Source organism: Thunnus albacares, chromosome 7, assembly GCF_914725855.1.
Source record: "Thunnus albacares chromosome 7, fThuAlb1.1, whole genome shotgun sequence".
Taxonomy (NCBI): domain Eukaryota; kingdom Metazoa; phylum Chordata; class Actinopteri; order Scombriformes; family Scombridae; genus Thunnus; species Thunnus albacares.
Genome location: NC_058112.1, coordinates 34,593,811 through 34,614,539, shown reverse-complemented (window position 1 = coordinate 34,614,539; position 20,729 = coordinate 34,593,811). Strand labels below are relative to the sequence as shown.

The window sequence follows — 20,729 nt, the reverse complement described above, 5'->3', positions numbered from 1 at the left end:
TCTCTGAGGTCGATCCAGTTTGATCCAGAAGTGAATCCAGGAGGAGAACTTCTGTCTCCTTTAGTTTGGACTCAGAGACGGTTGAAGTGATTCTGGAAGCTTTCAGACGGCGGCGCTGCTGTCCTGTCTGTCTCTCACCTGTCTCCTTCCTGTCTGTCTGTCTCTCACCTGTCTGTCTCTCACCTGTCTCCTTCCTGTCTGTCTGTCTCTCACCTGTCTGTCTCTCACCTGTCTCCTTCCTGTCTGTCTGTCTCTCACCTGTCTCCTTCCTGTCTGTCTGTCTCTCACCTGTCTGTCTGTCTCTCACCTTTCTCCTTCCTGTCTGTCTGTCTCTCACCTGTCTCCTTCCTGTCTGTCTGTCTCTCACCTGTCTCCTTCTTGTCTGCCTGTCTCTCACCTGTCTCCTTCCTGTCTGTCTGTCTCTCACCTGTCTCCTTCTTGTCTGCCTGTCTCTCACCTGTCTCCTTCCTGTCTGTCTGTCTGTCACCTGTCTCTCACCTGTCTCCTTCCTGTCTGTCTGTCTCTCACCTGTCTCTCACCTGTCTGTCTGTCTCTCACCTTTCTCCTTCCTGTCTGTCTGTCTCTCACCTGTCTCCTTCCTGTCTGTCTGTCTCTCACCTGTCTCCTTCCTGTCTGTCTGTCTCTCACCTGTCTCCTTCCTGTCTGTCTCTCACCTGTCTCCTTCCTGTCTGTCTCTCACCTGTCTGTCTGTCTCTCACCTGTCTCCTTTCTGTCTGTCTGTCTCTCACCTGTCTCCTTCCTGTCTGTCTCTCACCTGTCTCCTTCCTGTCTGTCTGTCTCTCACCTGTCTCCTGTCTGTCTGTCTCTCACCTGTCTGTCTGTCTCTCACCTGTCTCCTTCCTGTCTGTCTGTCTCTCACCTGTCTCCTTCCTGTCTGTCTCTCACCTGTCTCTCACCTGTCTCCTTCCTGTCTGTCTCTCACCTGTCTCTCACCTGTCTCTCACCTGTCTCTCACCTGTCTCCTTCCTGTCTGTCTGTCTCTCACCTGTCTGTCTGTCTCTCACCTGTCTCCTTCCTGTCTGTCTCTCTCTCACCTGTCTCCTTCCTGTCTGTCTGTCTCTCACCTTTCTCCTTCCTGTCGGTCTGTCTCTCACCTGTCTGTCTCCTTCCTGTCTGTCTGTCTCTCACCTGTCTGTCTCCTTCCTGTCTGTCTGTCTCTCACCTGTCTGTCTCCTTCCTGTCTGTCTCTCACCCGTCTCCTTCCTGTCTGTCTGTCTCTCACCTGTCTGTCTCCTTCCTGTCTGTCTCTCACCCGTCTCCTTCCTGTCTGTCTGTCTCTCACCTGTCTCCTTCCTGTCTGTCTGTCTCTCACCTGTCTGTCTGTCTCTCACCTTTCTCCTTCCTGTCTGTCTGTCTCTCACCTGTCTCCTTCCTGTCTGTCTCTCACCCGTCTCCTTCTCGTCTGACAGATCCGTGTGGTCAACGCCTTCAGAGACAGCGTTTCTCCTTATGAAGGTCTGGAGACGCCGGAGTCTCGCAGCTCCATCCACAACTTCATGAGCCAACCTGAGTTCCGCATCGAGGACTCGGAGCCTCAGATCCCGCTCATTGACGAGGCCGACGGAGAAGACGACGCCCCCACCAAACGAAACTCCATCTTCATCCCGCCGCCGCTGACCACCCTGCCGCCCCTCTCGTCCCCGCCCAACCAGAACAACAACGCCATGGAACGCGTCGTCCCGCTGCATAAAGACGGCTCCAGGTCCGGTCTGATCACGCCCAACTCAGCGGGGCTGCCGCCGTGTCCGGGGAGCCCCCTGCACAGCCTGGAGACCTCGCTATAAGCCCCGCCCCCCCAGGCCCGACCACTTCCTATTTGTACTGAATTTTGTCGCGACGGGAGTTCTTCCTCCGAGAGCCAAAGAATGAAAAAACATTTTCAAAACAGACTCGTCTGATTGGTTCTCGTCAGGAGTTCACCTGCTGTCTGTGTTTTCGTTCCCGACACGGACGGATGTTTCCTTCTTTACTGTGATAGACATGAACTCTGCAGTTGTTGTTTTAGGAGAAGAGTGTTCGTGAGGTGATTGATCAATAATCAGTTTCTGATCTGTAAATATTGATGTTCAGACGTAGTCAGAGCTCGTTTCTGATGTGAGCCGACGTGACGAGTTCAGGTAGTTTTTTTGTGTGTGTGAAGGATTAAATTCCGTGTAAAAAGCAATAATAAATGTGTTCTGAGTTCACACCAAAGAAAAATGTGTAATTAACCAACAGCCAAATTTGAGTGATTAAAAAAAAAAAATCTCCAAGTGTATAAAATTAGGTTTCAAAATGATGTAAAAATCGCTGGGGGCTCGTCCACTGAAGGCTCAAACCAAACTCCCATATAAAAAATACACCATTTAAAATAGGCCTTGTTTGTAGGTTTAAGGCAGCAACATGGACGATATTTTAATAATAAAGTAACATTAGGAGCCGCTGTTTAATTCAGCACGTTTTGTAGGTAAATGTGGAATTGTTTCAGTAAAAAATGTAACTTAAATGACTAGTTAACAAGCGATTCATCGCCTCAATCACCATTATGTTAAATTGTTGTTTTTTTCAATGGAGTTCGGTGCACTTAATGTTACTTCTCTGCTGGAAAGTCCTTTGGTTTGGCGGCTTCATCGTGGCCGCCACCATCGGAGTAAAAGCCTCTCACGCTGTGCTTTCTGGTGAAGCAGCGGCGCCAGGTAAACGCTGTCCCTCTGGCCCCGGGGGGGACGTCCCAGCCCGCACAGCCCCTGGCCGGTGCTGAAGCCCAAAGCCGCTGGCGGCTCTCCACCCGTCAACGGACGCTTCAGCTGGGGTTTTAAAATAACTCGCTAACGTTGACTGAAAACGGCTCCGTTCACCAGTAACAGCTGATTATCTGAAGTGAATCCCAGTTGTCTCCAATGAAAGTTTGTAAAACTACTAAATAGTAACTATGAGTATGTGCGCTCTAGTGTTTATATATCTACGCCATCGATCCACCATTTCAGTCCCGCCCAAACATTCCTGAACACGGAAATGGTGAAAAAACAGTTTAAGGCTCAAACTGCACAGTTCAGTAAAACATAGTTCAGTGTTTTCACATGTTTTCAGCAATTATTTTCTAATATGTATAATGTGTTCAAAAGGAAATTTCTCATTTTCCTTCACAGACTTTAAGGATCTGTGACATGTTTAGAGTCGGGGGGGTGGGGGGGGGTATTCTTACAGACGGGTGTTTGTAGACAGAAATGTTTAAAGTAAATGTCTAATGTTGGATTTTATTCTAGTATTTTTGTAAAAAAAAAAAATGTTTTAGCTTGTTGTTGTTGTTTCAAAGATGTAAAACCAAAAATGATTAAAAGATAAAAAACAACTTTCAGAGCAGGATGTTTGTGATGCAGCTTCACATCGGACAGACAAAGATAAATGTGACGATTCTTTCATTTGTTCTTCTTCACATCAAACGTCTGAAATACGTCTTCACCTCCAGAACGATAACAAGTCCAAGTATGAGAGGAAACACAGAATACTGTCAGCCTTCAGACAAAACCCACAGTCAAACAAAGTTTATCTGAAGCTAATATGAAGCTTCAGCGTCCAAATGAGTCAAATCAAGTAGATATCTTTCAACGTTACAGTCTTTTTAGTGCCAAAGTTCCTCTTTTTGTTACTATACTTCCACCTGCAGCTCAACAGGGAAACACTGTCCGAGGAAACACAAAGAGGGAATTTGATGCTAAAAAGACTGTAAATGTGTCAGATATCCACTTGATATGACTAACTCAGACTGATGAAGCTGAATAGAAGCTTCACACAGACTTTAAATGACTGTGTGGACATACTGTGGATTTTATCCTCCATCACTTCCATTGAAAGCACATTTGAAGGATCTTTTAATATCCAGATTGAACAGGAGGAATGATTACAGCGAGGAAAACCTCATTCACTGTTACTATGGAGACCTGACTGTAAGACATACTTGAAAAAATGGTGAATCTGTCCTTTAAAGACAAACGTATTAGAAGCAGTCAGTCAGGCATGAGGAGGTTTTATTAAACATTGGATCTTACATAAAGTCAATACAAAAAAAATCAAGCAGCTCCATGAAATATCAACCAACATGTGGTTTACAGAGGAAGACTAACAGGCCTGAAGGCAGGAGGGTCTAATCAGGAGAAGTTTCACCAAGGAGGTTAAAGGTAAAACTAAACAGGGACTTGAGGTTTTACAGAAATAACTACAAACAAGATGGTGTCACTCAGTCACTGCGAGGAAAAGATAATCTGAGATTTGGAGAATAAAGTTGAAATGTTATGAAATAAAGTTGTTTTGAGGGAAAAAAAGTTGTAAATTTGAGAATAATCTCATGGTCTTATAAGAAAAAGTTGTAATATTAAAAGTGATCATATTATGAGTGTTGGTTTGTCCTCACTGATGATGGTGCTGAACATGAACCAGTTGATTTATCCGACAGGTGACGCAGCTTCACTAAGAACAACCTGATGAAGAGTTTGAGCTGAACTGTTTCTGCTCAAACACACTGAGAGGAAAGAGAACAGCTGATCACGGTTGTTGGAGTCATTTAAAGTGTCTCAGCGTGACGTCTGTGGACCTCTAGTGGTGAATGTCAGTATTACACGTATGTGAAGGAATTTTTAGGTTGCGATGTCTGTCGGTCCAAACTGATATATCTCAACTAATACACGATGGATGACTGTTAAATTTTGTACACACACTCGTGTTCCCCAGAGGATGAATCTTACTAACTGTGTTAATCCTCTTGAGTTTTCCTGTAGCACCACTGTGATGTTGACATATGTTGTTTTTTGGTGAAATGTCTCAACAATCGTTGGATGGATTGCCATTAAATTTTGTTCTGACAGCCACGTTCCCCTCAGGATTAATTATAATAACTCTGGTGATCCCATAAAGCAGCTATAATCGATAATCTCTCCACAGTCTGATGTGTGTAGTAATGTGTTAGTGATGAACCTACAGAGAATTATCAGAGCCTCTGCAGCTCCTCTCGGCTTTACGGAGCTTTATAGTGAGTTTCAGCTCATTGTTTATCTGTCCGGCTGCAACTTTACTGTTCTGGTTCACTCTCAGCGTCTCATAGCGTCGTTTTCAGAGAGAAAAATCTGTAAAAAGCCGCTGAACACTACCTGCTAACAGTTAGCTGTAGACTAGCTGGTGAACATAGTGGAGCATTTAGCAGCTAAAGAGCCAGATATTTCCCTCAGGAGCTGGTAGAGAGTAAAAACAGCTAAAAGAGAAACACGACTCCACATGAATGATCATGTTGCTCCGTAACTGCTGGATGTGGAAATGAACAACTATTTGCCAACAAGTTAAACATATCAACTTAAAGCTGATGATGAGTCAGAGTTGAGTTCACTACAGCGCTAACGTATCAGTTAATGCAGGTTTATTTTTTATCTAGCGCCATCATCAGATCAAAATTTCAATTTATCCAACACCTTGGTTTATGACCAAATATTTGCTACACAGAGTCTCAGCTGTACTTTTTGTTTTTGTTTTGTTTTGATAATAAGCAAATGTTGACCTGAATGATGAACATGGTTGTGAAACACCAGCATCGTAGCGTGCAACTAACTAAACTGAAAATTATTTTCTCGGTCAGCAGCTACAACAGTAACATGCTGCTCTAACACTGATGCTTCACTATTAATAATCTAATGATGTCATATATAATAATATATCAGTCAGAGGGACCAAACCACTACTTTTACTGCAATACTTTAACTACATCAAGCTCATAATACTTATGTACTTTTACTGCAATACTTTAACTACATCAAGCTCATAATACTTATGTACTTTTACTCTAGTAGGTTTTTCATGCAGGACTTTTATTTGTGGTGGAGTATTTGTACATTGCTGTATTGGTACTTTTACTGTAGTAAAGTATCTGAGTACTTCTTCCACCACTGAGCATTTTTTAGAAGAAGAAATAGATGCATTTTTAGCTTACGTATGTAGAGTAAGTTAGAGTAATGGATCCCACATGTAGTTTGTTTTTAAATCAATTTTTTAAATAGGATTTAAAACCGGAAAACCGGTTTCAACTCTGCAAACTACAATCCCCAAAAACTCGGCTCGCTTATACGTCACACACGTCCAGCCAATGGCTGAGCGCGTTTGAGTCACATGACCCGCAGCGCAGCAGATTTGAATTGTTTTCGTGTCGTTTGAATGCGGAGCAGGACGGAATCGTGAGTTTTCAGAGAGACTTTGAGGTTTGTAGTTTAAAGTTTAATGAAACTGTGACTTTGTGTGAATTCTAAATGAACCAAACTTCATGTTAAAATTCTCAGTTTTAAGCTCAGAGCAGTTTGATTTAGCTGCAGAGCTAAGCTAACGAGCTAGCAGGCTAACGCTGACGTTAGCCGGAAGGTTAAAGGTGATGTTTTATTGAATCGATCCGCTGTTTGAAATGTTGTTATAGTTTAATGTCAGAGCTGAATGTTCTGCTGCTGCTGCAGGTGTGATCCGGATCAGATGGAAGGGATGGACCGTGGAGCAAACAGCGGCAAGTTAACGTTACACTCACTGACCCCGAGTCAGCTGCTACACTCTGTTACACCCTGTTCATGTGTTCACTGACCCTGAGTCAGCTGATACACTCTGTTCATGTGTTCACTGACCCTGAGTCAGCTGATACACTCTGTTCATGTGTTCACTGACCCTGAGTCAGCTGATACACTCTGTTCATGTGTTCACTGACCCTGAGTCAGCTGATACACCCTGTTCATGTGTTCACTGACCCTGAGTCAGCTGATACACCCTGTTCATGTGTTCACTGACCCTGAGTCAGCTGCTGCACCCTGTTACACCCTGTTCATGTGTTCACTGACCCTGAGTCAGCTGATACACTCTGTTCATGTGTTCACTGACCCTGAGTCAGCTGATACACTCTGTTCATGTGTTCACTGACCCTGAGTCAGCTGCTGCACCCTGTTACACCCTGTTCATGTGTTCACTGACCCTGAGTCAGCTGATACACTCTGTTCATGTGTTCACTGACCCTGAGTCAGCTGCTACACCCTGTTACACCCTGTTCATGTGTTCACTGACCCTGAGTCAGCTGATACACTCTGTTCATGTGTTCACTGACCCTGAGTCAGCTGTTACACTCTGTTCATGTGTTCATTAAGTGTTTGTGTCTCTATACAGGTGTGTTCTTTCTGCCCGATGAGAAGTTTGACTTTGATGTTTCTCTGTCACCTGCCAGGTAGGAAACACACACACACACACACACACACACACACACACACACACACACACACACACACACACACACACACCTGTCCAGGTTCTGTTGACTGGGTTTCAGGTGCTGTGGAAACTCTGCTCATATCAACACTTTATTATTCTGTCATGTAGGATTTTATATTTCTCTACGTTAAAGCTTCATTAGAACAGGTTGTTTCTGAATCGACCACAAACAGCTAAAAGTTCCACTGTTGATCTTTAAATGTCTCAAACAGTCGTCAGCAGACGAAGAAGAACTCAGATCTTTTACTGCAGTAAAAGTACATAAGTATTATGAGCTTGATGTAGTTAAAGTATTGCAGTAAAAGTACATAAGTATTATGAGCTTGATGTAGTTAAAGTATTGCAGTAAAAGTACATAAGTATTATGAGCTTGATGTAGTTAAAGTATTGCAGTAAAAGTACATAAGTATTATGAGCTTGATGTAGTTAAAGTATTGCAGTAAAAGTACATAAGTATTATGAGCTTGATGTAGTTAAAGTATGGCAGTAAAAGTACATAAGTATTATGAGCTTGATGTAGTTAAAGTATTGCAGTAAAAGTACATAAGTATTATGAGCTTGATGTAGTTAAAGTATTGCAGTAAAAGTACATAAGTATTATGAGCTTGATGTAGTTAAAGTATTGCAGTAAAAGTACATAAGTATTATGAGCTTGATGTAGTTAAAGTATTGCAGTAAAAGTACATAAGTATTATGAGCTTGATGTAGTTAAAGTATTGCAGTAAAAGTAGTGGTTTGGTCCCTCTGACTGATATATTATTATATATGACATCATTAGATTATTAATAGTGAAGCATCAGTGTTAGAGCAGCATGTTACTGTTGTAGCTGCTGGAGGTGGAGCTAGTTTACACTACTTTATATACAGTTAGCTAGTTTAGTCCAGTGGTTCCCAACCTAGGGGTCGGGCCCCTCCAAAGGGTCAGCAGATAAATCTGAGGGGTTGTGAGATGATTAATGGGAGATCACAGTTCAGTCTGCAGCTCCGCTAGTTTAACCCTTTGTTCTACCTCTTGACTGTAAACAGAGCTGCATTCCCGCACATGCTCAGTGGCGTCTGCTGTAAGAGGAACCTCTTGATGCTGTTATTAGTCTTTGAAGCCGTTTCTAAACAAACTAACGTGATGAAGGAACACGTCAGCCAGAGCAGCGGTGAGACTCAGATATATCAGTGTGTACAGATGCACCACATTTACATACATATAAATGTATTAAAATGAACAGATCAGTCTGTATTAAATGTAGTTTTATGTCCTTAAGATAGATTTTTTTTCTATTGCTGCATCACAGACTGAATAACATCATTTACTGCATCTGTCTGTCAGTGAGTTGTTTTTGTTTTTTGTGTTAGTGGAGCTCTGAGTTGAGATGATGATGATGTCACAGTACAGTTGGGTTCAGGTGTGTTGAAGCTGAGCTGCTGATGTCAGCAGGCAGGATGGTCACACCGCGTCGTCCCAGCTGTGAGTTTGTTGTCTTAAGTCAGAACTTGTCGTACTTGTTGTTGATAAAGCCGCCGTGTCAAAGCACGTCACTTCCTGGGGGAGGCTTCATACACGGTCCAGGTGCATGTTCGGGTTTGATCCTTCTGATGGAAAGCAGTTGATTGATTCAGTCAGACGGGGACGCCTGCTGGTCACCTGCTAGAACTGCTTCACACGGAGGAAGTGAAGCTGAGACGTCATGAAGTGTTTGCAGGTGAGTTTCAGTCGTCTGACGTGAATAATCTACAGCGTTCATGATGTCATGTCTCTCTGCTCCGCAGCTCCAGAGGTGATGAAGACGAGGACGACGTGTTTGTGGACCAGGAGAGGCGTGTCTCTGTTAACGTGGCGTCGCGGCTGGAGATCGGAGGCGGCGGCGGCGGCGGCGTGCAGGCGAGCTGGAGCCCGCTGACCGGAGATCAGCTGGAGGCCATGTGTCAGGAAGCCCACAGAGTGGCCGACCAGCTGCAGAACAGCGAGCCGAGTCCGCCGCACGTCCCGGACGACCGGACCGCCGCCACCGCCGCCGCCGTGATCACAGACTCCACGACCAACAGGGAACAGTTTGTCCAGGACGCTGACGCCAAACTGGACCTGTTTGGTCAGCCAGCCGCGGCGCTCAGCCCCGTCAAACGCCAGACCTTCTGCGTGCAGGACAGTCCCATGAAGCAGCTGCCGCCCGCCATCCAGCGCCGCCTGCAGAGAGGAAGCAGCTCCACCGCGGCTTCATCCTCCCGCTCTGCTTCATCCACCGCAGCTTCATCCTCCCGCTCTGCTTCATCCACCGCAGCTTCATCCTCCCGCTCTGCTTCATCCACCGCAGCTTCATCCTCCCGCTCTGCTTCATCCACCGCAGCTTCATCCTCCCGCTCTGCTTCATCCACCGCAGCTTCATCCTCCCGCTCTGCTTCATCCTCCCGCTCTGCTTCATCCTCCCGCTCTGCTTCATCCTCCCGCTCTGCTTCATCCTCCCGCTCTGCTTCATCCTCCCGCTCTGCCTCCACCGCCAGACTCAGCACCTCCAGCTCGGAGGCGAAGCCCAGGACGGCGCTGCGAGGGAAGGCCGTGCTGGGCGTCGGCGTCGTGCTGCCGAGCAAACTGGCCGTCCCTTCAACTTCCTGTTCGGCCAACAAGAGCAGAGTGGAGAGAACCAGACTGCAACCGCCGAGCAAAGTACGAGTTTGTTTTTTTACTTCTTCAGTCTATAAAACAGCAAACATGACGACGTCGTCTGGCCGAGGAATCACACAGAGATGTGATTAAAGCTAATAAGTGGACCTTGAGATATTGATTGATCATGTGACCTGCTGCAGGGTCCCTGACCCTCAGTTTGGGAACCGCTGTATTAACAGGTGAATCAGACGTTGATGTTGTTTGTTGACTTCCTGTTGCAGGTGGCGGCGGCGGCGGCGGGTGGGAGGCGGAGCCCGAGCTCTCGTCCATCCAGTCGGGCGGAGTCGTACGAGGATCTTCTCTCCGATTCGACGAGCGTGGCCTCTGACGTCAGCGACTCCTCCCTCAACTCCAGCACGCTGGGAAAGCGCATGTTGGCTCCGCCCACCAAGGTAAGACACCTGTCCTCTGATTGGTTCATCGTACGCTGCTCCTTTAAGTAGATTATTACAGAAATCCTGATTTCTTTTCCTCCGTCAGAGGAACCTATCGGGTGTGAAAGCTCCGCCCCCTCAGAGCAGGAGGGTGACGGAGAGGAAGAACACATCCTCATCTTCATCGTCATCGCCCGCCGCAGGTACGACTCTTCATCCTGCCGACAAATAGAACGTGTTGGTGAAAACGTCTCTACAGGTGTCGCGTCTCCTTCGCAGGTAAACTGAACGCTTCTCTGAGCCGGCGTCTGAGCAGCTGCGCTGGCCCCGCCCCCAACAGCGTCAGCAGACCCGCCAATCAAAACAGACCACGCCGCTCCACCGTCTACGCTGCCGCAGAGCCTTCCGCCGCCGCCGGCCGCCGCTCCCTGTCCACGCAGGCCAGGAAGCTGTCTGAGGCCGACAGGTCCACGCCGCTGAAGAGAGCTGAGGCCACGCCCCTCCAGCCCACACCCGCCAGAAGAGTTTCAGAGAGGACCGCCTCCATCCCCGCCCCCGCCTCAGCCCGCCGGCAGAGCGTGCTGAAGGCGCTCGCCCCCCCGACACCCAGCGGAGGAGTCAGAGCAGTTCGCCATGGAGACGGTAAGAGACGCTGATGATGTCACAGCTGCTTATTCTGTCATTAGCTCATATTTTATTGATTAATTGATTAGTTGTTGTGCGGCGTTCAAACTCTCTGAGTCTTCAAAACCTAAAACCTTTAAATCCAGATGATCAAAATAGTCAACGAATCGTTACAGCTCCAGACATCAGTTTACATTCTTTCAACCAATCACAGGACAGGAGCAGGTGCTCACACAGCTGGTCCACCTTAAAGCTCCGTCCACCTTAACTGAGCCTGGTCAGCTCAGGCTAATGCGTTGTTGCTAACTTTAGAGCTAACAGCCTTCACTTCTGCAGCTGTTGGTGAAACAACAGACGGATGTTATTAGTAACCTGTTGAACAGCAGCAACAGATAGAAACACTGTTGTTATCAATGAAAGTGATTCTCTGATACGTCTGTCTGTCTGTCTGTCTGTCTGACTGTTTGACTGACTGTCTGTCTGTCTGACTGTTTGACTGTCTGACTGTTTGACTGTCTGTCTGACTGACTGTCTGTCTGTCTGTCTGACTGACTGTCTGTCTGTCTGACTGTTTGACTGTCTGTCTGACTGACTGTCTGTCTGTCTGTCTGTCTGACTGACTGTCTGTCTGTCTGACTGTTTGACTGTCTGTCTGACTGACTGTCTGTCTGTCTGACTGTTTGACTGTCTGTCTGACTGACTGTCTGTCTGACTGTCTGACTGTCTGACTGACTGACTGACTGTCTGACTGACTGTCTGTCTGACTGACTGTCTGTCTGACTGTCTGACTGACTGTCTGACTGACTGTCTGTCTGACTGACTGTCTGTCTGACTGTCTGACTGACTGTCTGTCTGACTGACTGTCTGTCTGACTGACTGACTGTCTGACTGACTGTCTGTCTGACTGTCTGACTGACTGTCTGTCTGACTGACTGTCTGACTGACTGTCTGTCTGACTGACTGTCTGACTGTATGACTGTCTGTCTGACTGACTGACTGACTGTCTGACTGACTGACTGACTGACTGACTGTATGACTGACTGACTGACTGACTGTCTGTCTGACTGACTGTCTGACTGACTGTCTGTCTGACTGACTGTCTGTCTGACTGTTTGACTGTCTGTCTGACTGACTGTCTGTCTGTCTGACTGTTTGACTGTCTGTCTGACTGACTGTCTGTCTGACTGTCTGACTGACTGACTGACTGACTGACTGACTGTCTGACTGACTGTCTGACTGACTGTCTGACTGACTGTCTGTCTGACTGTCTGACTGTCTGTCTGACTGACTGTATGTATGACTGACTGACTGTATGACTGACTGACTGTATGACTGACTGACTGTCTGACTGTCTGACTGACTGTCTGACTGTCTGACTGACTGTCTGACTGTATGACTGACTGTCTGACTGTATGACTGTCTGTCTGACTGTCTGACTGACTGTCTGACTGTATGACTGACTGTCTGACTGTATGACTGTCTGTCTGACTGTCTGTCTGACTGTCTGACTGTCTGACTGACTGTATGACTGACTGACTGTCTGACTGTCTGTCTGACTGTCTGACTGTCTGTCTGACTGTATGACTGACTGACTGACTGTATGACTGACTGACTGTCTGACTGTCTGTCTGACTGTCTGACTGTCTGACTGACTGTCTGACTGTATGACTGTCTGTCTGACTGACTGACTGACTGACTGACTGACTGACTGTATGACTGACTGACTGTCTGACTGTCTGACTGACTGACTGACTGACTGACTGACTGACTGTCTGTCTGACTGACTGTCTGACTGTATGACTGTCTGTCTGACTGACTGACTGACTGACTGACTGTATGACTGACTGACTGTATGACTGACTGACTGACTGTCTGTCTGACTGTCTGACTGACTGACTGACTGACTGTCTGTCTGACTGACTGACTGACTGACTGTCTGTCTGACTGTCTGACTGACTGACTGACTGACTGTCTGTCTGACTGTCTGACTGACTGACTGTCTGACTGTCTGACTGACTGACTGACTGACTGTCTGTCTGACTGTCTGACTGACTGACTGACTGACTGTCTGTCTGACTGTCTGACTGACTGACTGACTGTCTGACTGACTGACTGACTGACTGACTGACTGACTGTATGACTGACTGACTGTATGACTGACTGACTGACTGTCTGTCTGACTGTCTGACTGACTGACTGACTGACTGACTGACTGACTGACTGTCTGTCTGACTGTCTGTCTGACTGACTGTCTGTCTGACTGTCTGTCTGACTGACTGTCTGACTGTATGACTGTCTGTCTGACTGACTGACTGACTGACTGTCTGTCTGTCTGACTGACTTTCTGACTGACTGTCTGACTGTCTGTCTGACTGACTGTATGACTGTCTGTCTGACTGACTGACTGACTGACTGACTGACTGACTGTATGACTGACTGACTGACTGACTGTCTGTCTGACTGTCTGACTGTCTGACTGACTGACTGACTGACTGTCTGACTGACTGACTGTCTGACTGTCTGACTGTCTGTCTGACTGTCTGACTGACTGACTGACTGACTGTCTGTCTGACTGTCTGACTGACTGACTGTCTGACTGACTGACTGACTGACTGACTGACTGACTGTATGACTGACTGACTGTATGACTGACTGACTGACTGTCTGTCTGACTGTCTGACTGACTGACTGACTGACTGACTGACTGACTGTCTGTCTGACTGTCTGACTGTCTGTCTGACTGACTGTCTGTCTGACTGTCTGACTGTCTGTCTGTCTTCAGGTGTTTCAGGTATTTTGTCTCCAGACGTCTCAGAGACGTTGAAGCCAAAGCGTCTGATGTCAGCGAGCGGCGTGGACAGGTCAGTGACATCACACTCAGATTTAAACACTGTTAACATGCAGTCGTTGGTTACCATGGTAATCTCGACCCAGCTTTATGATACAGGAACACCTTTAAAACCTGTAACTCTGCATCCTGTAAAGTGATCTGCCTTCCTCTCCCGTAGTCTTCCTCAGAAGCCTGCAGGTCTTCTGACGCCCTCCGCTGGCGCCTGCAGGTCGCTGCAGGTGAAGGCGCGTCGTCCTTCGGCCCTCCCCACCCCGCTGAGACGCAGGATGTCCGCCATCCCCGTAGCCACGCCCACCAACCAGACCCGCCCCGCAAGGCCGCCGCCCACCTCTGACTCTGACTCCGCCTCTGCCAGCAGCGCGAGCAGCTGCAGGTGAGATGCTGTCGACCAATAGAAAAGCTGCAGATCACCTGCCCGTTTCCTTGACGACGTCTCACTTTTTATTGGTGTGTGTGGTTGTTTGTGTGAAGCCCCGCCCCCGCAGACACGCAGGAGGCGGAGCCTGTCGATGCCCCGGACATCCAGCCCTTCTGTCTGGAGGAAGAGGAGGAGCCCCCGGCTGCCCCGCCCCCCGCCGCTCCACAGTCTGACCAATCAGAGAGCACGGATACCGGAGCGCTGAGTCAGAGCCAATCAGAGCCGAGCAGAAACCTGATCGAACTGGAGACAACTGAGGAGAAGAAGACTCAGGAGGTCAGAGGTCACACACACACACACACACACACACACACACACACACACAGTTATCCATGTGGGGGTTGATGGTGACTATTTCTTCATTTCCTGGTTAATTCATTTTCCTTTTTTGTGTGTGTGCGTGACCTCTGACCTCCTGGTTTATTTGATCCATGAACATCTTCATCAAACTGAGAGCTGATTCCTCCTCTTCCTCCTCACAGATCTTCATCAGTGTAACGTTCTCTTGGTTCTCCTCCTCAGGTTCTCCTGGTGGATCTTCCTCCTCCTGCTCTGCAGCCTCCGGAGAAGCTTCTGATCGACCTGACCAACACTCCCGACCCGCTGCGAACCAGCAACAAGACCTGCACTACGACCCAGGTACCTGACCCCCTCACCTGGTGACATCACACACAGAACTTATGATGTCACAGCACTGACATGTGAACACGTGTCCGAAAGTTTGTGGACGGCTGTTTACTGTGGTTCCAAATCTTAATAAAGCAGCACAACACAAGCGTAGAGAGAGAGAGAGAGAGTGGTGGAGCGAGCTAGAGAGTGAATGAGGAGAGAGACAGAAAACCCACTCAGCAGCTGATTTACTGGAGACAGATGCTCTGCTTTTCACTCATCCATCCATTCATTCATTCATTCAGGTCTCCTGAGTATAAACTGACTCTCTGCTCTCAGATGTGATGATCAAACAGGAACGTTTAGTTCTTCTGGTTCTAAAGTGGAAACGGAGGGAACCTTCCTCTGTCCACATACTTTTGGCCGTGCAGCGTACCCGTCCTCACCTGATGATAAAAATATTCATGTTGTTTGTTTTTCATCAGTGTCACAGTAAACACATTCCTCTCAGCTGTTGTTTGTTGTTTGTTTGTTTTGAACAGCTGATCGATCTGAGTTCTCCGCTCATCAAGTGGAGTCCAGAAGACAAAAAGGAAAACAACAACAACGCTCTGCTCATCAACCTGTCCTTCTGACCCGCACCTCCTCAACACAAACAACAACAATAATGATAATAATAACAACAACACTCTTACTGAAGCAGTTTGATGTCTCTAAATGATGATGATGATGATGATGATGATGATGATGATGATGATGGCTGATTGTACTTTGATTTGTCTCGCTGCTCTGAATAAATGTTGTAAATGTTGATTCTGAGTTTATTTGCTGCTGAATTCAGTCAAACAACAACGTGAGGAAAATAACAATAATAACAACTATTAGAACACATAAAACACGTCCAGTAAGAAGCAGCTCCAGTGATACTGGGACCAACATGGAAACCAGTTTGTTTTTTAGGGAATGGTTCCAGCTCGTCTTCATCAGGAGCTTTGATGTTATTTCTCATCTTGTGTCAGTAGAAAGTGAATCTACGTGACGTTGATGCTGTTCAACACGTTCATCTGTCAATCAAATTAATAAATTAATTCATAGAAATAAAGAACAAAGTGTTAAAATCTGACGACGTTGATTCTTCTGACGTTTTATGGACTAATATCTGATCTACTGACTGTTGCAGCTCCAGTTTTACCTTCATAATTATTATAAATCCTTTATAAATGTGTCGTCTTGTGATTCTGCCTTCAGTATAAAAGTCTACTTCCTGTTTGATTCCTGAGCTTTCAACATCTCTGTTAAAGTGTTTTTAAAGAGTTTTTCTTTATTTGAATCGAAGGTCTGAAGACAAACGATGCTTCCTGAATAAATAAAATTATTAATATTAATAATAATAATAAACACACTGAACACAATCAGTAATATAATTCATTACTGCTGGAATTATTTACAAAGTGCCTGAAAAAATCAGTTTATTTAAATATATTTTATTTTTCTGTTGTTACTTCCTGGAAGTTTATAACAATAATATAACTGATGACTCGTTAATCAGCAGAATCAATAAATGATGAATATATTAATTCATATATAAACTAATAGAATCGCAGATTTTCCAGCCAGATTTTGCTAAAATGACATTTAATATTTTAAATAAATCATTTTATAACAAACATTACTGCCGATAGAAGAAAAAACATTTAAAACTTATAAATGAAACTTAAAGCCTTTTAATATCTTCTGAAGCTTTTAAGACTCTCAGTAACATCAAATATTAATATTAATATTTCATTAACGGCTCTGAAAGAAGATTATTGATTAAACTGAAGCTCAGATTCATCTGATAAAAACCATCGATAATAAAAATAAAAAGCTTTTAAATCAGAACATTAGAGACGAAACTCTGCAGGTTAAAAACACAAAACGTTTAATGAACTATACAAAGTGAATTCAGTAGAAATTATATACAGATGTACATTAAAAAACGTCGCTGAGTGAGTCTCAGCAGATTCATTCATTCATCATCGTCTTCATCAGCAGGCAGCGGCCGGGACCTGCAGACGACAACAAACACAGAGTCACACACTGAAGAAACCACAACAACCAGTTCAACCAGTTCAGCTGTGACACCATTATAATCTGCATCAAACAACAACAACAGTCAGAAACAGTGAAAACGTTCGTTATGACGTCATCAGATGACGTCGTTCTGTCAAACAGATGTTCAGTTTTCTGTCACGCGCAACAAAGAAAAACATAAAACCATCAAAATTTAGAAGCTGGAACCAGTTATGACTACATAGTAGAGCTGCAACGATCAGTCTGTCAATCAACTGAAACTATTGATAATCAATCGATTGTTTGTCATTTTTAAAGCTAAAATGTCTGATTTTCTTCAGTTTGCTGGTTGTATTCGTCACGTCTGACAGTTAATTGAACACGTGAAGGTTTTTGGGGCCGTTGTGAAAACGTTTGTGTTTATTTCAACGACTAATCAGGTTTATCGATAACTGAAATAATTGTTAGCTGCAGCTGTGAGAACAGTTTGAGTCTGATCAATAATAATAATAATAAGCAGGTCTTCATACTTCCTGCTGGTCTGTGACATCCCGCTGCCTCCGGCCTCTTCATCATCATCCACCTCCTCAGGCTGACGGTTCTCCTTCTCCGGCTTCCTGCTGGGACCACCGAAGAAGTCCCCGATGCCCTTCTGCCAGGTCGGGGTGGGACGGGGACACACGGGGTTACCGCCAGCGTATTTGCTCTTTGCTGTGAATTAAAAAACATCATAACGTCAGTATTTACTCCATCGTACGGTGCAGCGTGTGTGTGTGTGTGTTGCTGTGTCTGACCAGGTGTGGCTGCCTGGCTGCTGGAGGAGGCCGAGGAGTTGGCTGCACTGGAGCCCAGAGACTTCCGGGGTGCCGTCGCTGCAACAGCTGCAAATAAAAAGCATAAACACACCCTGATGACTGGCGACGTAATAAAACACCAAAGAACAGTCACTTTATGGCACCTTGTGCAGGTGAAGCAGAGAACAGTATAAAAGGCTAAAACAGTGTAAATATGGTCAGACACCAAAGCTCAGCTTTGGAAATATACACCATGTATGTCTTTTCACGCAATGGCCCTTTAATAAAGTCTTTATACTCAACTTTTCATTCATTCTGGAGATGAAATGCGGATTAACTGGACGCCGAATTTACCTAAATACCCTGTGGATTAACAGAATATGATCTATTAAGCCCTGTCACGTGTGTATGTTCGATAATAAGCGATACAACGTTAAATTATGAGACTTTTTCAGGGACTTTGGTGAAACGTCCGCACAAAGCTGCACTGCGGCGCTAAAAAACTGGCGCCAGTTTGCAGAAAGCGAGACTAACACTCCTAAAAAAAAAAAAAAAAGACCCAGTGAGATGTCATCAGACGGCTCAGACACGCAGGTAGAAACTGTATTTTGATGACAACAGACTGGAGTTAAATGTGGTTTTATTTTTTAAAGAGAAAGCGGTTCTCTGTCCGGGAGGAACTCACTATCAGCGCCGTGTTGGCGGGACGCGGCTGTTGGGAGGATTAACTCTGGATTTAACAGATTACCGGCTTCATCTCTATAAACATGCTCACATTTAGACTGTTTAATAAAGAAAAAGATCAGCCATGTTAACGGAAACAATGAACGTTGTGTCCATCTGTCCGCTTTGTTTGGCGCCGCCAGACTGCGACATAAAATCCGCTGTAATCAAACAGAAATGAGATGTTCGGTGCTGAATCCGTTATAAACGCGTGTAAATCGTTACTTTACCTTTTCTGTATGTTCCGGGAACACTGTCGGCTTTAGTTCTCACCATTTTGGGTCGCGACCTGTGAAATTAAATGATGTTAAAGCACCAAACTCTCCGCTCGGAGTGAAGAAGTGAAGCTTCCCGCTCTCGTTTAAAAGCAACAGCGGATGGGGCGGGAGATTTTCTTCTTCGTGGTTTTCTATTCCGGCAGAATGGTGGCGGGATGCTGCCCTCTTTAGATGAAGCGGTGTAACTGCAGCTCAGAGGCAGAGTTATTCTCCAAGTAGCAACAAGGAATTCAGTGATGTCAACAGAATAAACAATAAACATAACCGCGTGAGAAAGAGACAGTAGTTTATATTCATGTGTAGCTGAACTATCTGCATATTCACGTGATAAAAACTATGTCTATACAAAAAAGTAGAATCTAAATAGAAGCATGGATGCAAGTGTAGATATAAATATAAATTTGAGTTTTAATAAACTATGTGTGTGTGTTAACAGGATACATCAGATGAACTGATCCTGAGGTGAAGTCGGTATGTTTACAGACCTTGTTGACGAGGCGGCTGCAGACGGGAGGAAGTTGTTCTCATGGCGGGAGGGTTTGGTCTGGATCGACCTCAGCAGCATCTTGCCGGAGGAGAACGTCTCGTTTTATGTTTTTTTTATCTTTATTTTTTCTCCGTTTCATCAAACTGTTGATGCTGTTGATGAGTAAAGCAGTCCACACATTTCATCATTCCCTCCTCCGCAGGCCACAAATAAACAAACAAACCAAGCAAAACAAAAACAAAACATCAACAAAAAGTGCTTCAGTCATACACAATGAGTCAAAATGATGTTGTTACCAACAGTCCATTAAACAAAACAGCAAACATCTACTCTTTCTGGCATTTTACATTTTCTAAATATGAGATAAAATGTGACTAAAAATCAAAGAAACTTTGTTCACAATTTTTATTTTCCAGTGAGAAGTTCTCCAGAAGAAGAAATAAGATATTTAATCAAGAGATACATTAAAAGATGGAGAAGTCTCATCTTTCCAACATAACAAAATAGTTTTGCTAATAGTGAGTGTTCTGTTGTAGCCAAAATCTACTCAAGCCGACTTCTGACTATTTTATTTGGTGACAAATTGAACATAGTTTAATATCTTTCACCATTTGTGAGGAATTTGTTCTGAACTAGAACAACTAAACAAACACAAACAACCGTCGGATCACCTGAGACGAAGGAGAAGCTGCTGCGGTTTAACAGAAATCCCTAAAAATTTAATCTCAAATATAAAACAGAAGAAGTTGAGATGTTCCAGGTAGTCTGATGTAAGTGACGGCTGGAGGTAAGGTGATAAGGAAACTGATAGATGTTCTAGAGATAAAAAGCCATTTGTGGAAATAACAATGTTAAGAAGAGGAAGTAAAAACCAAGAGAGACTCGAGGTTCCTGTTTTTCTTTCTACAGCTTTCTGTATTTTATTTTTTGCACTCTTAGATTACTTCTTTTGTAAAACCAAATAAAACTGGTTTGTATTTTTATACAATCCAACCAGAGTTCCTGACTCGTGCTCGTCTCTGAGCTCTTCTGGTGGTGAGCAAAGACGCCTCGTTTGGGATCAGCTGACATTAGTTTTACATTTATTCAATTTATTCAATAATTGGCTGAACTGTTGGGATCAGGACTCTATAAAACCAGGTGAGTGTCCTCAGACCGTCAGAGTGGGTCTCCTCCAGAGACCACCTGTTAGAAGATCATCTTGGAGGACTTTCAAACCTCCAACATCTATTTGCACCGATACACATCGCTGTGACCCGGCGGTTATGATTCCTGACTAAACAGGCCCGTTGGTAGTGGTTCAATGACAGCTGGTTGACTGAATCTGGTTCCTGAAGCAGGTCCAGGATGGTCTCACGTGTAGATTTTGGGAACCCAGATCAATAATCAGTCAGAGGTAGAGGACAACAGTCTGCCAGTTATCTGTAGGCAGAAACCATTACAGTTCTTATTATAAAGTATTCTCATTTTAATTCATCTAAGTTCTGATTTGATGTGGAGTTTAATAAAAATAAATAAGAATTTAATTGTATTTCAGAATCTAACATTGATTTTGTGAAGTTATATATTGATTTACTAAAGGTGC

The 20,729-nt window shown here is 44.9% G+C and overlaps 2 protein-coding genes across 2 annotated transcripts in view; one reads left to right on the top strand and one right to left on the bottom strand.

The window, feature by feature from the left end:
* Nucleotides 1-15,623, top strand: part of atp2b1b (ATPase plasma membrane Ca2+ transporting 1b) — a 48,748-nt gene extending 33,125 nt beyond the window's left edge. Inside the window, exons 21-33 of the mRNA XM_044356529.1 lie at nt 1,431-1,803; nt 2,610-2,754; nt 6,486-6,532; nt 7,177-7,234; nt 9,043-9,935; nt 10,151-10,326; nt 10,415-10,511; nt 10,588-10,950; nt 13,715-13,793; nt 13,941-14,156; nt 14,255-14,477; nt 14,724-14,840; nt 15,353-15,623. Coding sequence (XP_044212464.1) covers nt 1,431-1,803; nt 2,610-2,754; nt 6,486-6,532; nt 7,177-7,234; nt 9,043-9,935; nt 10,151-10,326; nt 10,415-10,511; nt 10,588-10,950; nt 13,715-13,793; nt 13,941-14,156; nt 14,255-14,477; nt 14,724-14,840; nt 15,353-15,445 — 2,880 coding nt within the window. The 3' untranslated portion in view covers nt 15,446-15,623. The remainder of the gene's footprint in view (nt 1-1,430; nt 1,804-2,609; nt 2,755-6,485; nt 6,533-7,176; nt 7,235-9,042; nt 9,936-10,150; nt 10,327-10,414; nt 10,512-10,587; nt 10,951-13,714; nt 13,794-13,940; nt 14,157-14,254; nt 14,478-14,723; nt 14,841-15,352) is intronic.
* A 1,091-nt stretch (nt 15,624-16,714) lies between these two features.
* On the bottom strand, nt 16,715-18,751 carry pclaf (PCNA clamp associated factor). Its single transcript, XM_044355677.1, has 4 exons — nt 18,610-18,751; nt 17,657-17,743; nt 17,393-17,573; nt 16,715-16,858 (listed from the first exon to the last, which is right to left on the bottom strand). Exons 1-4 carry the CDS (start codon nt 18,653-18,655, stop codon nt 16,819-16,821), a joined length of 354 nt encoding a protein of 117 aa, XP_044211612.1. The 5' UTR covers nt 18,656-18,751; the 3' UTR covers nt 16,715-16,818.
* Nucleotides 18,752-20,729: the final 1,978 nt, after the last annotated feature.

Bases quoted from the DNA above. Each gene is read 5' to 3' on its own strand.
- pclaf (XM_044355677.1), bottom strand. From the start codon at position 18,655: ATGGTGAGAACTAAAGCCGACAGTGTTCCCGGAACATACAGAAAAG. The intron at 17,574-17,656 runs GTCAGACACAGC...TTTAATTCACAG, and splicing joins CAGCCAGGCAGCCACACCTG to CAAAGAGCAAATACGCTGGC. The intron at 16,859-17,392 runs GTATGAAGACCT...TGTCGTCTGCAG, and splicing joins ATGTCACAGACCAGCAGGAA to GTCCCGGCCGCTGCCTGCTG.